Here is a 17,555-nt window from a genome sequence, read left to right as displayed (position 1 = left end):
TGTGTATTTCAAGTTTCTATGAAGACCTCCTACCATGTTAGTGCATTTTCAAGCTGAAAATATGCTTAAGGCATTTGAAGTGCTACTGAGTCTCTTCCCCGCCCCTACTTCCCCAGCTTTACTTGGTAACAAATGACTCCCTTTGCCTAATTGTTTTCAAGTTTCCCATTTCTTTTTAAAACCAATTCTTTTCTAGAAAACAGGGAATGTTAGATCTCCGTCTCTGTGCTGGCCTCTTGGTTACACTCCATCCCGTTTGTGGCTTTGCTCCTCTCCAGGGCCAGCTTTATGTCCAGTTCTCTGAGCTGTTTCAGGAAGCCACGGTTTGGGAGAATGCACCGGTGCTTGAGCACTTGATCAATGGCATCAACCACAGTCATGTTCTTGTAAATCATCAGATACGCCAAGACCAAGGCAGCTGAGCGGCTCCGACCCATGGCACAGTGGACCAAAATCTTGCCTGTGGAAGTGAAGAAAAAGAGAGAGTCCATTCAGATTCTTTGCCACTGGCACTTCTCCATTTGCCATTGGTGTTGGGCAAATCCAGGGGAGCGGGTGGTCTAAACCACTGAGCCTCATGGGCTTGCTGATCGGATGGCCGGCGGTTCGAATCCGCGCAACAGAGTGAGCTCCAGTTGCTTTGTCCCAGCTCCTGCCAACCTAGCAGTTTGAAAGCACACCTGTGCAAGTAGATAAATAGGTACTGTTGTGGCGGGAAGGTAAACGGCATTTCCGTGCGCTCTGGTGTTCCATTGTGCCAGAAGCGGTTTAGTCATGCTGGCCACATGACTTGGAAAGCTGTCTTGTGGACAAACGCCGGCTCCCTTGGCCTGAAAGCAAGATGAGCACTGCAACCCCATAGTCGCCTTTGACCGGGCTTAACCGTCCAGGGGTCCTTTACCTTTACTTTTATATTTACACACGGTCATATGTGAGTGGTGGGTGTGGATACCCCACAGTCTTGTATGCAGGCACAACACACGTGCACAAGGGCCCCCAGGTGATCCATGCAAATCGTCAGAGGATAATGTTATCACCCCCTTCCCCACTTATCAAATGATGGCTGAGGAGGGGCAGTTTGCGTCCTCATCAGGCTGTTTGGGCCACCCAACTCAGCAACACACCTACTTAATTCCCCCCCCCCTTTTACTGCCACTTGGGTTCTTGGAAGAGGGGGAGAGAAAAAAGCTAGATCAGGCCTTTGCTTGGTCTGGGACATGGGGGTTAATGGTTTAACAAGGAAGAGGGGGTTTGGGAGATTGGAGGTGGGTGGAAGGGAAGGACGAACAATTTGGATTGGGTCAGAAATATCCGAGTTATTTCTCGTATTTAGATTGGCTTATGCTTTATGACATGAATTATTCTGGTATGCCACTGTTCTCTTTATCTTGCAGTTTGACTAGAGAGGATCTGGTCTCCAGACCTTAACCCCCATTCTTAACCCTTTAAGCACTCTGCCAGGCTCATAAGCACTGCAACTAAAGGAGGAAAGGAGGGCACCTCCCCCCCCCCCGGATCGTGAATGTGTGGTAGGGATGATTGATTTTGAAAAGCCCATGCAGAGTCAAGAACTGTCCTAGATAAGCAGCTCAGGTACATGGATTTCAAAGTAAAGGAGTAAAGGTAAAGGGACCCCTGGTCATTAGGTCTAGTCGTGACCGACTCTGGGGTTGCGGCGCTCATCTTGCTTTACTGGCCAAGGGAGCCGGCATACATCTGGGCCATGTGGCCAGCATGACTAAGCTGCTTCTGGCGAACCAGAGCAACGCACGGAAACGCTTTTTACCTTCCTGCCGGAGCGGTACCTACTTATCTACTTGCACTTTGACCTGCTTTTGAACTGCTAGGAGGGCAGGAGCAGGGGCCGAGCAACGGGAGCTCACCCCGTCATGGGGATTCCAACCACTGACCTTCTGATCGGCAAGTCCTAGGCTCTGTGGTTTAACCCACAGCACCACCCACGTCCCAAGAATTTCAAAGTACTCTTGTCTTATTCTGGTCCTGTGGAGGAGCCCTCGGAGAAAGGCAGGTTGGCTGTTGTAGCACCACAGACAGCTCCTAGTGAGCAACTGGTGCTTGCAAGGTTTCAAAGTGGATCTAGTCTTATGGAGACTGTCCCAGACTCCATTCATTTTTGGGAGAACTAGAATCTCTTAAAGGGGCGCACTGTAACATGTGACAAATGCGTGTATCCAGTTCGCCATGTCTACATGTGGTGCGGAGCTCCAGTAGGTGAAACAGTTCTGTCCCTTGACCACTGTCGCTTCCACCTCTGCCCATGAAAGGGAGTGGGCAAAGCGTTCTGGCAGGATTGGAGCGCTTGCCATGAGCTTATGCTATTTTCAGGTCCTGCATTAAGGCAGCTGACTCAAATAGTTAGCTTTTTAAAAAGAGGTGCTCAATTTGTTGCCTGCTTCAGAAGGAACTCTCAGTGTTTGGGAGCAGGCAGTTTATGCTCTGCCTTCTGCATATACTCAGAGGTTCTTTGATTGCTTGTTCTAATTTATGTGTCTTTTTTTTTAAAAGCATAGCCGCACATGGGAAGGAACGGTGCTGAATGGGTGTGATTTAAATGGGGGCAGATGGGGATGCAGCATCTGTCGTAGCTGCAAGAGATTACCTCCTCCCACCCATACGCACACAGGATCACAGGGTTAGAGAAAACACCCATGCCTGGTCATAGTCTTAGGTTCGGCAGGCTCACACACCATGCCAGTTAGGCCATTGCAGATAACGCCCGGACGGAAGCCCATTTTCCTTACTTGTTTCATTCCGGAGTGCTCTATCAATGAATTCAGCAGCAGAGTAAAAGAACTGGCTAAGATTGAAGGTGGGCAGATCATCTGCCTCCACCCCGTGGTACTCAATGTCCATGTCCCTGTAGTATTCTGGTCCCGTATCGACGTTCCACCGGCCATGGGCTGCGTTGAGAATGTGGGTGAAGCCGGCTTTCTCAAGGCTGTAGCGATCAAGGGCTGTTTTCCTGGGTCAAAGCAATCAGAGGCTGTTAGGCAAGGGCACTGCGGTTACGGCATAGTTCAGTTGGCATGGCATGAGAATCTCAAAGTAGTATAATAATAATATATTAATAATAATATGATTTATTTACACCCTGCCCATCTGGCTGGGTTTCCCCAGCCACTCTGGGTGGCTCCCGACATAATATTAAAAACTCAATAAAACATCAAACATTAAAAACTTCTCTAAACAGGGTTGCCTTCAGATGTTTACTAAAAGATAGTGAGTGGGTGCCACTACCGAGAAGGCCCTCTGCCTGGTTCCCTGTAACCTCACTTCTCGCAGTGAGGGAACCGCCAGAAGGCCCTCGGAGCTGGACCTCAGTGTCTGGGCTGAACGATAGGGGTGGAGACACTCCTTCATGGCTTTGAGACCGACGTTGGGCAAAAGATTCCAGCATTGCAGGGGGTTGCACTAGATGACCCTCGTGGTGCTTTCCAACTCTGGTTGTTGTTTAGTTGTTTAGTCGTGTCCAACTCTTCGTGACCCCATGGATCAGAGCACGCCAGGCACTCCTCTCTTCCAATGCCTACAGTTTGGTCAAACTCATGCTGGTAGCTGCGTGAACTCTACAGCTCTTTGATTCTGTTATTCTGTGCTGCTCCTTTCTAAGGCTGAGCCGAAGGGCGGCTGTCGCTGGAACAACACCAGAGCTCTCTTGATTCTATGATTCATCACTTTCTCTCTTCCCCACCTCAATGGTACGCTGAGCGCAACCATGATCTATTTCTACAACTGTTTGTGTGAAAGAGTGCCCACTCGATGCTTTTCACAGCTCAGCTATGGCGTAGGCAGGTACCTGGATGGCACACACATTGAATGTAACGTGTGTGGGGGATGTAAAATACGGGAGCAGTCAATTACAACATTCCTAGAGTGTACATGTTAAGACATGGGGAGGGATGTCTGTCCAGCCAGCAGGTAAACTTCCGTTGCGAACTTAAAAGGGGAATGTCTTTAACTCTGCTGATATTTTGGGAACTTGTTAGCACAAGTTGGATAAGGATATAATCTCACAATATATCCTCTCCTGCATCCCTGAACATTCCAACAGTGTGTACATCCTTTTTGTATTGGATGGGATGACTTACACTTTTCAGTGGAAACTGTTCCCGTCAAGTGGCTGGACCGTGAAATTGCCCGTTCAGGAACGCCTGACTAGCTAGCAAGGGCACTCACTCCACAAGTTAGAGGGAGCCCCGTCGGGCCAAGTGCCCCTGCCCCAGCTGACAAAGCATCACAGTGAGTTAGGCAGGGGGGCAAACATTTATTAACTAAAACAGATTAATAAGGGCATAGGAAGGTGATTAAACTTAACTTAAAATTAAGGAAAACTGGGACATTCTGGGATCAAATCAGAAACTGGGATGGCTTCTGTAAATCTAGGACTGTCCCTGGAAAATAGGGACACTTGGAGGGTCTGCAATAGCAGACTTTCTGTTCGCACACTCTCGCTGTATAAAAGGCAGTGCCAGGGAGAGAAGTCCCTTTTGTATCAACTGTAGCTGCAAAAGTACTTTCCCATGAAAACCACTAAATTAGGTAACAGTCACAATAGCCTCCTGGTAATCCCATTTTTGGACTTCCTTGTTGTTAGGGGTTCCTCATAGAACTATCTCTGCCCCACCCCACCCCCCAAAAAGATGTTTGATACATATATTGTGTCTGAATTGATGCTTTCTGGCTCTGGCCTTTAATTAAGGTGCCACACAGTGAAATCCATGTGTTCTTTTAAAAATACATTTTAAAAAAAGTTTTGCATGATAGGACACCCACTTTTAAATATAAAACAGTTTTCAAACATTTCTGTACAAGTTCAATATGAGTATTGGTTCCGAAAAGAAGGAGCCCTGCACCACCTATTTTTCAATATCTGCTTTTTCACAAAAGTGTCCAATTCCTGGCATTACATTCTTGTAGCTCCCCAGTAAAAGACTTTGGAAAGGGTAGCATCCCATGAAACTCGAAGCTTTGTTTATTACATGTCTGAAAGAGCTTGTAAAAGTTTCATTCCTTCTGGGCAGTGTCTACAACAGCATTCTATTACAAAAGGAATGAAGGGCAAATTAGATGTTGCACCAAAATGCATGCAAGTTTTTGGTGGGTTTCTTCTTCTCTTTTTAATGTAAAGCAGCTTTGGGGAGGCTTTGATTTGGAGCAGAGACACAGCATTGCGGCTGTGGGGAGGGAAGACTTGGGGGTGTCTTTCCCACCAATGCTCTCTCACTCAAAATCATCTCTCGCCCAAGCTGATTTTCTCCATACACAGCTCTTCAGGGGATCAGTATGTGTAGAAATTTCAAACAAATGCTGACATAAAACAGGCAGGGAGTGGTTAGAATTGTGAAGAAGGGACAAATTAGGGCCCTCGTATTTATGGGACCGCCTCCCCTGGTATGCCCCGCAGAGGACCTTAAGGTCCATGAATAACCATAGTTTAGAGTCCCAGGCCCTAAGGAAGTCAAACTATCCTCCACCAGGGCCAGGGCCAGAGCCTTTTCAGTGATGGCTCCAACCTGGTGGAATGCTCTGTCCCATGAGACTAGGGCCCTTCAGGATTGAACCTCCTTCTGTCAGGCCTGTAAGACAGATCTATTCCGCCTGGTTTTTAATTTGAATTCAGCCTGATCTTTTATTTCCCTTCCCTCCCCCTCCCCTTTTATGAAGATCATTCGCTCTGAGACCCCACAGCTAATTCTCCCCTGGCCTCCTCGCTGGCCCAAGTAGGACCAATTTGAGCCAGCTAGCCCTGGGGATTATCTAATTGATTTTTGAATTTTATTGTTAGTCATGCTTTTATACGGTGTTTTATGCTGCTTTTATAATTAAGTGTTTTAAATTTGTTGTTAGCCACCCTGAGCCCGGCTTTTGAACTGGGAAGGGCGGGGTATAAATAAAATTATTATTATTATTATTATTAATTATTATTATTATTAATTATTATTAATTATTATTATTATTATTATTAAATTCTCTGATGGGTCATTTTAAGGCCACCTACCAAACCTCTAGGGTGGCGCTGTGGGTAAAACCTCAGCGCCTAGGACTTGCCGATCGCATGGTCGGCGGTTCGAATCCCCGCGGCAGGGTGCGCTCCCGTCGTTCGGTCCCAGCGCCTGCCAACCTAGCAGTTCGAAAGCACCCCCGGGTGCAAGTAGATAAATAGGGACCGCTTACAAGCAGGAAGGTAAACGACGTTCTGTGTGCTGCGCTGGCTCGCCAGATGCAGCTTGTCACACTGGCCGTGTGACCCAGAAGTGTCTGCGGACAGCGCTGGCTCCCGGCCTATAGAGTGAGATGAGCGCACAACCCTAGAGTCTGTCTAGACTGGCCCGTATGGGCAGGGGTACCTTTACCTTTACCTTTTTCCCAAACCTCTAAACCCCTTTATTTACCTCCTGCCCTAGCAATACCTTTCAGTTATCCTACACAGAATCTACACTTGCAGGTGCACAGCATAGCCCAGAGAGGATGTCACAGCCACATTTCCACTGTGATCCAGTCATTACAGGCATAATGCTCTCCATGACTACTGGAGGCCATGTTCCTTGGCATAACTTACTCATCTCCTATGTAGAGGTTGGGCCAGACTTCGTTGACGTGGGTGTACTTTGGGCTGCCTTTCCAGAAGAGCCTCTCTAGGTCAAACGCTCCAGGGGTGCAGTAGTCCCCATTGGGGTCTACTTTAACGGCTGCGTAAGCACTGATCTTGCCAGATTTCAGGGCCATTGAAGAGCTTGATGGATGACGGAGGAAACAAAATCCAAAAACCTGCAACACCAAGCAGAAGGTGAGGTTGCTGTTAAGAGACCCAAGTGAACACAGTTCTCCCAATAATAATAATAATAATAATAATAATAATAATAATAATAATAATAATAATTATTTATTATTTGTACCCCGTCCATCTGGCTGGGTCTCCCCAGCCACTCTGGGGGGCTTCCCTAGAGATTATATTGGCATTGTACCTTAGGTAAAGGTAAAGGGACCCCTGACCATTAGGTCCAGTCGTGACTGAATATGGGGTTGTGGCGTTCATCTCGCTTTATTGGCCAAGGGAGCCGGCGTACAGCTTGACTAAACCGCTTCTGGCGAACCAGAGCAGCACACGGAAACACCGTTTACCTTCCCGCCAGAGTGGTACCTATTTATCTACTTGCACTTTGACGTGCTTTCGAACTGCTAGGTTGGCAGGAGCAGGGACTGAGCAACAGGAGCTCACCCCGCCGCGGGGATTCGAACTGCCGACCTTCTGATCGGCAAGTCCTAGGCTCTGTGGTTTAACCCACAGCGCCAGCCACGTCCCACCTGTTGTACCTTACAACAGGCCTATTAGGACTGTTTTTTTAAAGGGGGGGCTAAGGCTATTTATATGACAATTTATGACTGATGAAAAGCACCTCTCTGGGTGGCACTTTTTTTCTTTTTCTTTTTTTTTTGCAGCACAGAGGGGGTAATTTAAACTGGAGATTATGGATGAGAGGCATCTCAGCTTCACTCTGCCCTCAGGCAGAACATATGTTTCTGCTTTGACTCTGGAGGAGCTTATAATGAAAAATTTAAAATATTGGCCAACTCAACCTCTCGTCTCTGGAATGAAAAAGCCGAAGCAGTGGTATTGTGAGAAAGGTTAGTCAAATACTGAGGACCTAACATCCAAAACGTTTTTGTGTTTCTGAAGGTTTGAGGTACCTGGCTGTATTCGAAACCTTTTTTTATAAAAAACAGCACCACACATACCGTGGAGTAATCGGGGGTTGTATTTGCCAATCTTGACAAAGTACTTAAAAAGAAATCTGATCCCAGCCCCATTATTTGCACTCGGCCCTGTCTAGGGTGACATTTTAATTAGGGTGGGGGAGAGGAGAAAGCACTCATTTCAAGAGCTGTCTAGGATTGTACCTGTTTCTGAAGTAACCTCCTGGGCCAGAAGTTAGTCAATCTCCATATGTAAAATATGGCTTCCTCCAAGAGAGCCTAATGGCTTAGGGCTTAGAATGCTCATCGTGAGGCAGTTAAACTGGTCATTTCCACAGCAAACAGAATAATATGACCTACAGCAAGGCTGCTGATGAGGTAAAGCTAAGACGCCAGCTTACCTTTCTTTATGGACCCAAACAATGTCAGACAAGCTCTCGGTGGCTGGACTTGTATGGCGAACCTTCTCCCCTCACAATAATGCGCATCTACAAACATGGAATTTTGGCTGTGTCTGCCAATAGGTAGGACTGAACAAATAGGGTTTCCCCTCAGGCAGGCAGGGGCAGGCAGAGTGTTGTGTTGAGGTTTCAGAACTCCAATTTAGAAGCAATGGCTGGATTTTAAGGGCTTTGTAAGAATTGATGCTTTTGAATTATGGTGCTGGATGAGACTCTTGAGAGTCCCATGGACTGCAAGAAGATCAAACCTATCCATTCTTAAGGAAATCAGCCCTGAGTGCTCACTGGAAGGACAGATCGTGAAGCTGAGGCTCCAATACTTTGGCCACCTCATGAGAAGAGAAGACTCCCTGGAAAAGACCCTGATGTTGGGAAAGATGGAGGGCACAAGGAGAAGGGGACGACAGAGGACCAGATGGTTGGACAGTGTTCTCAAAGCTACCAGCATGAGTTTGACCAAACTGTGAGAGGCAGTGGAAGACAGGAGTGCCTGGTGTGCTCTGGTCCATGGGGTCACGAAGAGTCGGACACGACTAAACGACTAAACAACAAGTAAGAAAGCCTGTTGGCTGGTGAAAGCCAGGCTTGTCCATTGTCTCTCCCCTCGCTGTCTTGTTGAGCTTCCATTAATTTTGGCGGGGATGGAATAGGGCAACTTCCTGGTAATGTTGTGCCCTTGACTCCTGTAATGGAACCAGATTTCTGGTGTGATGATAATATGATAATTATAATCGTATTACAATAATGGAGCAGCTTTTCAGCTGACTTCCAGAGAAAAGCCGAATGGCATCCCATTCAAGATGACTCATCCGCTGGGGGAAGATGATCTAAAACATTCTGAGCTGCCATTAGGGCCCTAATTGCTTTGAGTGCCTTGGCAGGAAAGTGGTATATTTACAGACAGGCAATAAATCAATGAAGAGAGGATAGAAGTTGACAGTGAGCACATGGAAACTAATGGCTGACAATAAAATAGGCTGCAGTGTCACTGGGAAAATGACGCACAATGAAAACATTTCAAGAAGGATCACATGATGTATGTGTTTCTGTGCTAATGCTAGAAGATTGAGCCAAGTTGGGGGAAGCAGAGTGTCTGACATTTGCTTACAGGAAAAAATAAGGCTTCTCTGGGCTTATCAGAGAACACTAGCAGAACAAAAAGATGCTTATCTCTAGATTTAAAATCAATGAAAAGGGCAGAGTAAAGTTGTATTGGGTTGGGAGTTGCATTGATATATATGTCAAAGAAAGCACAGAGGGCCATAAATCAGAACTTGTACAAGAAACAGATTTAGCTGTAGAATCATTATGTGTAGAAGAATCAGGCCGAAACAGGAAAATAGTAATACTCCCCTAAACCAAGTTCTGATGGTGATTTACAGACATAAAAAAAAATCAGAGAAGCAGCTAAAGGAGATCTTACGAGAATGACTTCCACACTCATCAAATTGATTGCATAAATGCAAATTTAGTTTGTGGTCAAGAGACACATTTGTGTGAGCAATGCCTAGGATCTCGTGAAAGACCTCAAATCACTTGGGAACAATGACTTGAATGCTCCCAGATTTAAAAGGTATGTGGATAGGAAATTGTTCAGAAAATTTCATACACTCAGTTAATTTCAGAAGAGGATTTTTTTTTCAGATCTGGAATCAAATCTGGATCTAGTCAAAAGAGAGCTAAGTCAAATACTATGTTTATGAAGATGGATGATACTTAATTTTAATTAATTAAGTGGTAATATGTTGTATGTATCTTTTTTCTCTTTTCTCTTTTTCTCCTATTTTTTGTTTGTCTTTATTATTGTTAATCTCTTCTTTTTTATTATGTTTATCTACTGAAAATAATAAATATTATTTGGGGGGGGGAGAGAGCTAAGTCACAGGTGCTATATTTAGCGTAGTGTTCAAGGCGACTCTGGCAAAGCATATATTTAAATACAGTGATACCTCAGGTTACATACGCTTCAGGTTACAGACTCCGCTAACCCAGAAATAGTACCTCGGGTTAAGAACTTTGCTTCAGGATCAGAATAGAAATCGCGTGGTGGTGGCATGGCAGCAGCAGAAGGCCCCATTAGTTAAAGTGGTGCTTCAGGTTAAGAACAGTTTCAGGTTAAGAACGGACCTCCGGAACGAATTAAGTACCGTATTTTTTGCACCATAACACTCACTTTTTTCCTCCTAAAAAGTAAGGGGAAATGTCTGTGCGTGTTATGGAGGGAATGCCTACAGGTGGCATGCCTACGGATTTTCCTCCTCTAAAAACAACATGCGTGTTATGGTCGGGTGCGCGTTATAGAGCGAAAAATACGGTATGTAACCAGAGGTGGTACTGTACATTAAAAAGACAGGAAACCAGCTGTGGCGTTTCCCCATTCGTTTGAAAATGTCTGTACAGGGGGAGAGAAAGGGTTAAAATGCAGACCAATAGGAAAGCCAGAGGCGGAGCCTACCTGTTTATAAAAGGGCTTAGCCCGAGGTTTGGGTGTGGTTAGTTGGTTAGTTTTAGTGAGTTGGTTGGTTGGAAATGCAGTTGGCAGGCAGTTGGAAATAGAGAGACAGTGCAGTGGGTTCTTGTGTGAGGGGAGGTAGAAGAGATAGAGACAGGATAAAATAAGACTAAGAAGGTAAAGAGTAACAATGTTTGGAATGCAGTTAAAGTTTGTTTGTGTCTGCAGTAAACTACACTCTTCTTTGTTAACGTGAGAACCTGACTGAGACTAAGTGATTTACTGGGGAGGACCTGGTTGGTGGTAGCAAATTAGTGGTGTACGGGTCAATAGCCCGTGAGATGACTGGGGGCTCCGTAAGAATGCCACAGTTAAGAGAGTTGGACTTTTTGAAGAATAAGGTATGAAAGAAATACTAAAGGAAGATGCGGAAACTGAATACATGCAAAAAAATCTGTCTCAATCTTCACTGCGGAAGATATTTGGGAGAGGCCAGCACCTAAGCCATTGCTTTTCAGGAGTTCACAAAAATAACTGTCAAACAGAGGTGTGATAAAGGATGACGTTTTAAACAAATTTAATGGACAAATTAAAGTTAAATAAATACATGGTTTGGCTGGTGGTCTCCGGGGGTAGGTTTTTCATACCTTGGAAACTCAATTCCATGATACTTGGTTATCCAGTGGCTGGCTGGTTTGCAGAAATTGCATGGGAATATTGAATGTCTTTGCAAGGTAACTATTAGAACAGATTTCATTTCCATGTAACTTTTACTATCTAGAGCTGGGTTGGGGAACAAGCATCTCTCCAGCTGTTGCAGGACTACGGCTTCCACCTCGGATTTTAACTAGGAGGGCCATGATCTAAGGTTAGCTGTTCACCAGGTGCACAGTTATGGTACTCCTTCTTCCCTGTTGCTGTCTGCTTTCAGTGCTTGGTGGTCTTGAGTCAATTCAGAGGACATGGGAAGATGATCTGTTTCCTTCTCTGGCTCAGGGCAAAAGAAGCCTGACCACTTTCCACCACCATAATCCAAATGCACAAAGCCCAGATCACTCACCAGCCAATTTGCATTAAATGTGGAGTGCATTGGTGTGTAGGTACTGTCTGATCATTTGTGGATTGATAGCTTTGTTTTCCAGGACGGTGGTTGATGCTTCATCAAGGACTCGTCCACACTTTGCTTGTCCTACACCTAGAAAGCATGGGTCTGAGCAGTTTTCCACTTGTTCTGTGCTTTCAAGGCACTTTCTAGCATTTTCCCTGCCACTTTCCCTGGGAAAAGCTGCTCTTTACTGCTTAATCATAACAAGCATCAATCCGCAGAAAACCCTGCTGATATTTGCTCTGATTCAGCAGTAGAGACCAGGTTTGTCCGGGGAAAAGCAATGGTACAAGCAGACGTGTGGATGAGCCCCAATACAAGCTATTGACCAGTGATGGTCTCCTGGTGGCCCATAATTTCTCAAGTTATTAGAGACCCATCAGGAGACAAAACCCAGCAGTTTTAGAAAGAGTGAGAGCCGAGGGTTTATTTCCAGAGATAGTTGAAACTGGGGGTATTCTGTTGGGGAGGGTGCTATTTTCTGGGGATTTGCTGTCTGTTTTTAGAAGTCATCATGCTTCCTATAAACTTATTTACAGATACATTGCTTCCAGGCAGCCTGTTAATTGGGCATTCATCCTGATCTGTTTGCTAGGAAGTTGCTGTTGTATTAATTACCCACCCTTCACCCTAAGATACCAGGGTGGGTTAGAACAATTAAAACACAGTATGAAAAACAGTTCAAAACAACTTACAATCACAGAAATAAGGTGGGTCCTAAAAATGCACATCTCAGGGGTCAAGGGCCTGGGAAAAGAGGTGTGTCTTCAACATTCCCCGAAAGCTGTCTAATGAAGAGGCCAGGTACACCCCTGTGGGGACGGAGAGCCACAACTTAGGGGATGCCACAGAAAATGTCCTCTCCCAGGCCACCACCCCACGATCTTCTGAGCATAGTGGAATAAACAAGAAGGCCCGCTCTGCTGATTTCAGCACTTGAGAGGGTCTGTAGGGATGAAGGTGGTCTTTCAGGATTCAGCTTACTGGCCCATGCCCAGCCCATCACCTCCAAACAATGGTCTAACACCTCAATGGCCTCGGTCCAGTCAAAGACAGAGGTCCCATGACTACTGTAATTCGCTCTACGCAGGGCTGCCCTTGAAGCTGTCCCAGAAACTCCAGCGGGTACAGAATGCTGCAGCGAGGCTCCTCACGGGGTCTCTGCCATGGGAGCATATTCACCCAGTGCTTTTCAAGCTACACTGGCTCCCGGTGGAGTACAGGGTCAGATTTAAGGTGCTGCTTTTGACCTTTAAAGCCCTTCACGGCCTAGGACCCTCATACCTACGGGACCGCCTCTCCCGGTATGCCCCACGGAGAGCCTCAAGGTCCATAAATAACAACACCCTAGTGGTCCCAGGCCTTAAGGAAGTTAGATTGGCTTCAACCAGAGCCAGGGCCTTTTCAACTCTGGCTCCAGGCTGGTGGAACGCTCTGCCTCATGAGACCAGGGCCCTGCAGGATCTGATTTCTTTCCGCAGGGCCTGTAAGACAGAGTTGTTCCACCTGGCCTTTGGCTTGGAGCCAATTTGATTCCCTCCCTCCCTCTCTCACATCCACCACTGAAGCACAGTGCTCCCAACAACCACCTCCCTGTGCCGCTCTAGAAGGATATTGTAGTTAGCAATATCGAAAGCAGCTGAAAGAGTGAGGAGAACAAACTGTGCCATGTTGCTCCATCTCTCTCCTGGTCAAAGCAATCAACCAAGGTGATGGGTGCATTTTCAGTGCCATGACCAGGCATGAAGCCAGACTGAAATGGATCCAGGTCATCAGCTTCTTCCAAGCATGCCTGAAGTTGAACCACCACCACTTTGCCCCCCAAAGGGGATATTTGACTCTTGGTAGTTGTTCAACCACCTTCATCAAGGCAGATTGTATCTCCCCCTTCTCCAATGAAGCCTTAATCACTTCCTAGACCCATCCAGTCAGCCCCCTATGGCTGGCTCTAAGAAGCAAAAAATGGACAAGGGTCAAGGAGCCAGGTGGCCAGCTATACTTCAAGCAGCTTGCCCTCCCCACCCCCAGGTTGCAATAATCTAAACTGATCCAGTATAGATTGAACAAACCATGCTCTAAACACCACCACTGCACTTGCTCTAGCTGTGGCGTTGAGCGATTTTGTCCCTAAAGTGCCTTGCAGAGTTGTCACAGCAGGCTTCTAAGGGAGCCAGAGCGATGCCACAATGGCCACGTTTAGTCGGGTTCAGACCGAATCTTATGCCACCTGCTCTCTTATGCCAAACCTCCTGTTTCATCGCACCCTTGACTTTCCAGGCAGAAAGATGGCTACTGTTACAAAATGCATTGGCAGGATGGATTTTGTAAAAGCAACCTTCTCCAGCCTGGTATCTTCCAGGAGTTGTTAGGTTTCCAGCTACCACCCGTCTCCAGCTAGCATGGTCCATGGTTAGGAAGAAGGAGTTTAGTCCAACAACAACTGGAAGTCACCAGGCTTGGGGAGGCTGGTGTAAAGCACCAGGAGGGATGGTTTACTCTGAACTTGCTCCACAAGATAATCAGCTTGGATAGCTCTGTTGGGTAGAGTGTGATGATGCCAAAGTTGCAGGTTCAATCCCTGTCTGGGACAGCTGCATATTCCTGCATTGTAGGGGGCTGGACTCTGGGTCCCTTCCAACTCTGCAATTCTTTGATTCCCTAAGTACCTGTAAAGCTGACTTCACACCTCTTTTTCTTCAGCAGCATTGACTCATAAAAGTCTAGCTCTTTGCACTAGTCCTACACTACTAGCGCAAGGTAGAAGGCAGGAGCCAACACAGGGGTCTGTTGTGTCTGCTTCCGTGCCCCAAGTACAGATCAGAATGCATGTTAGCTGCTGACCCTTCTGTTGAGGCAGGACTGAGCACCGCCATAGGATCTGTCTGTGCCAAAAGAATTCTGTGGATCAAGCTGCCCATGCGTAGCACAGCAGATCAGATATTGGTAGGCTATGGAGAGAGACTGTGTGTTTGAATGTATATTCTGCAACCTCTTGGGTCCCCAAACCAGGATGTGCGTCTGTGATCTGTATGAGATGATGGAGTCCAAAAGACGTGCTTTTTGGGGGGGACGTGCTTGTGCATTTTGGAGCACTGCACAGGGTTGCATAATTGCATCTCCCCCCAAAAAGTGCATTTTTGGGGGTGAGATTTCAACACGAAATCTTTTGAGATCACAGTACCCCCAATGGCCACCATGCTCTTGCATGAGAAAACTGGATGTCCTGTCCCGTTTTTTTCTGGGACGCTTGCAAGGCATGATGAATGGGGTGGGAGAGCAAGATTCTCAGTTAAGGTTCAAGGGCCATCTCTTGGATATATTTGAGTTTTAAATGGATAATGCTGAAGCAATGCATTTTCGGAGTATTTATTTACTTTTTGTTTCTAGCTCATAATAACTATAGCAACATTTTGCCAACCCAGATCAGTTACCCAATTTCTGTATCAAAGCGGAACCAGAGGCATGGCAGGAGAAATAGGAGCAGGTGCAACAACCCCACTGCCCTCTCAAAATGGCACTCCTGCTGTGGAGACCTTAAAGTGCTACTCTGGTTACATGATATTTTGCAAATCCTAGCAACCACCCAAAGGAGCCTCGTGGCTCACTATGTACCTGTCACTTATTAGGAGAGAAGGCAGGCCCTGGATTTCAATATGCTTATCTGATCAAAGATGCAATATTTGCAAACAATGTAGTTTTCATGGCGCAGGGATGACTTTACTTCAGATCTCCCACTAAAACAACAGCAACTAAAAATGAATGGAAGATTGATGTCTGAAAATATGCTGCTAAGAATCCTGCCGAATTGATTTTGGGTTGATTTAATGGCAATAGCTTCTTTGAAAAGAATCCCCTCTAACTTTCTTAAAACAAAACAAAACAAAAAGTTAATTTAATCCTTATCATTGGAATTTCTCAGATATTGTTTTTGGTGGTTGTTTCTTTAGGGGGAGGGGAAATTGTGAAGAGGTTTTTCTGTGTGTGTCTCGTGCAGTTGTAGTTTAAAACGAGTTTGAGTATAATCTCTTTTATGCCACTATTCCTTTACCCTCTGTCTGCATCTCTTCTCTACTCACTCGTATATTCTCCAGGCCAGCAATTTCTTTTTTAAAATCGTTTTCGCACTTGGTCTTCACTGCCAACACATGTGGTTAACATGAAGCCAGTTCAGCTGGGTTGGCTGACATAAGGCATTAAAATTTCCTGAATGACAGACACAAGCCATCTATAGTAGAAGCAGGGCAACAGAATTCGATGGAAGGGAAGGGGAATTGAAAGAAAATAAAGAGCCGCGGAGCAGAGAAGAAGGGAGGGGAGAGCATCTAAAAGATTCCCAGAGTAGATTTTAAAATCTCCCAAAACAGATCTCAGTTTAGCATAAACGATAAAAAGGTTCGTCCAATAGGAAAGAAAAAAGTGCAGCTCATTGTATAATATTTTGGAATGCTGAATGACCTCACTGTATCCCCAAATGAATGAATCTCTAATGCCTCTGCCCTGAAATGGTTTTAAGAAGCCCACAGCTCCTTTGAAAATACAGCTAAACATTCAGTTTCCCCCCTTGCCTGGTTGTCCTCTCCCAGAATTTTTTAAGGGAAAGGGAGAAAAGAGAGTTCAGCATTCTCTCATCTTGCCTTACCTGTGACTTTATCCAGGAGCTGTAGGTAGCGTGGGTCTTCGGAGTGTGACAGGGACGGCAAAGGAAATCTTTGCCAACTTTGAAACTGGCATCTATTTTTAGAGCAGGATTTGCTGACTGACCTTGTGTGATACCCACTCAAAGGAGAGAATCTTTACATCTGCTACTAAAACTACTCCCTAATGTGACCTGAAACCGGTGGCCTCGGCCGTTCAGCAACTCCAGGCTGCTGGAGCAGATCAGGGTTCAAGTCAGAGAGGCTCGTGTGCGTGTCGTGCAGGCTCCAGTCGTGTGCAAAAAGGCATATTTGGACCCATGGTAGCCTCAGGTCAGAGGCCATACCAGCTATCCCTTTCACAGTACCAACAGTATGTAACTCATCGGAGCTGCCAGGGCTGCTCTGTGCCTCCTAACGCTATAAGTCTTTATTATTTATCTGTTGTAAGAGTCCTTATACCAGCTGGCCCAGTATTGTCTACTAAAACTGCAGCAGTTATCCAGGGTTTCTCGCCAGCGGTCCTACCCAACCCCAGAGCTTGATTCTTTTTAATTTTTTTATATTTATTTGGTTTTTCAGATTAAAGTTTTACAATCACGCGTACAACATAAAAACAAGATTCCAAAGAATCTCCTGGTCTTCCCTCCTCCTCTTTCTGGGTCTTATTGTTAATCATTTCCTCCTGCATCTTTTATGACAATCCAAATCTTTTACATCTCCATTACAGTCATACCTCGGGTTGAAGTAGCTTCGGGATACAGTGGTACCCCGCAAGACAAATGCCTCGGAAGACGAAAAACTCGCTAGACGAAGGAGTTTTTTGTTTTCTTAGCCGCTTCACAAGACACATTTCCCTATGGGCTTGCTTCGCAAAACGAAGCTTGCCCCGCAAGCTCCGGGGATAGCGGGGAAGCGCAGCGCGTCTTCCCCGCTGTCCCCGGACTTCTTTTGAAGCAAGGGGCGGCGGGGAGAAGATCGCTTCTCCCCATTGCCAGCCCCGCAATCTCCATAGGAACGCATTAATTGATTTTTAATGCATTCCTATGGGAAACCGTTCTTCGCAAGACGAAAAACTCGCAAGAAGAAAAAACTTGCGGAACGAATTAATTTCGTCTTGCGAGGCATCACTGTAAGTATTTTTGGGTTGCGCGCTGCGGCGACCCGGAAGTAACGGAGTGCGTTAC

At 46.0% G+C, this 17,555-nt stretch overlaps 1 protein-coding gene and 1 long non-coding RNA gene across 3 annotated transcripts in view; one reads left to right on the top strand and one right to left on the bottom strand.

Annotated features, from left to right (window-relative positions):
- Positions 1-150: 150 nt before the first annotated feature.
- On the bottom strand, positions 151-16,515 carry LOC309371153 (dual specificity phosphatase 29). 2 transcript variants are annotated; one of them, XM_081913825.1, is made up of 5 exons: positions 16,374-16,515; positions 12,430-12,546; positions 6,581-6,789; positions 2,763-2,983; positions 151-460 (listed from the first exon to the last, which is right to left on the bottom strand). In XM_081913825.1, the coding sequence occupies exons 2-5, from the start codon at positions 12,463-12,465 to the stop codon at positions 210-212; spliced, it is 717 nt and encodes a 238-aa protein (XP_081769951.1). In that variant the 5' UTR covers positions 12,466-12,546; positions 16,374-16,515; the 3' UTR covers positions 151-209. The 2 variants fall into 2 exon arrangements, with proteins under 2 accessions (XP_081769951.1, XP_081769950.1); XM_081913824.1 differs by lacking the exons at positions 12,430-12,546; positions 16,374-16,515 and adding an exon at positions 7,759-7,883.
- Positions 6,668-17,555, top strand: part of LOC309371197 — a 73,203-nt gene continuing 62,315 nt past the window's right edge. The window contains exons 1-2 of the long non-coding RNA XR_014168889.1: positions 6,668-6,808; positions 7,462-7,647. This is a non-coding gene — a long non-coding RNA (uncharacterized lncRNA). The remainder of the gene's footprint in view (positions 6,809-7,461; positions 7,648-17,555) is intronic.

The sequence above is a fragment of the Podarcis melisellensis genome (assembly GCF_964234715.1).
Source record: "Podarcis melisellensis genome assembly, chromosome: 5".
NCBI lineage: Eukaryota > Metazoa > Chordata > Lepidosauria > Squamata > Lacertidae > Podarcis > Podarcis melisellensis.
The sequence above is the reverse complement of the archived record's forward strand: the minus strand, read 5'-3'. Positions and strand labels throughout refer to the sequence as shown.

Excerpts from the sequence above, each read along its gene's own strand:
- LOC309371153 (XM_081913824.1), bottom strand. The coding sequence starts at position 7,830 with ATGGGGCTGGGATCAGATTTCTTTTTAAGTACTTTGTCAAGATTGGCA. Across the intron at positions 6,790-7,758 it reads CAACCCCCGATTACTCCACG|GTTTTTGGATTTTGTTTCCT; the intron begins GTATGTGTGGTG and ends TTGGTGTTGCAG. Across the intron at positions 2,984-6,580 it reads AACCTCTACATAGGAGATGA|GAAAACAGCCCTTGATCGCT; the intron begins GTAAGTTATGCC and ends GCTTTGACCCAG.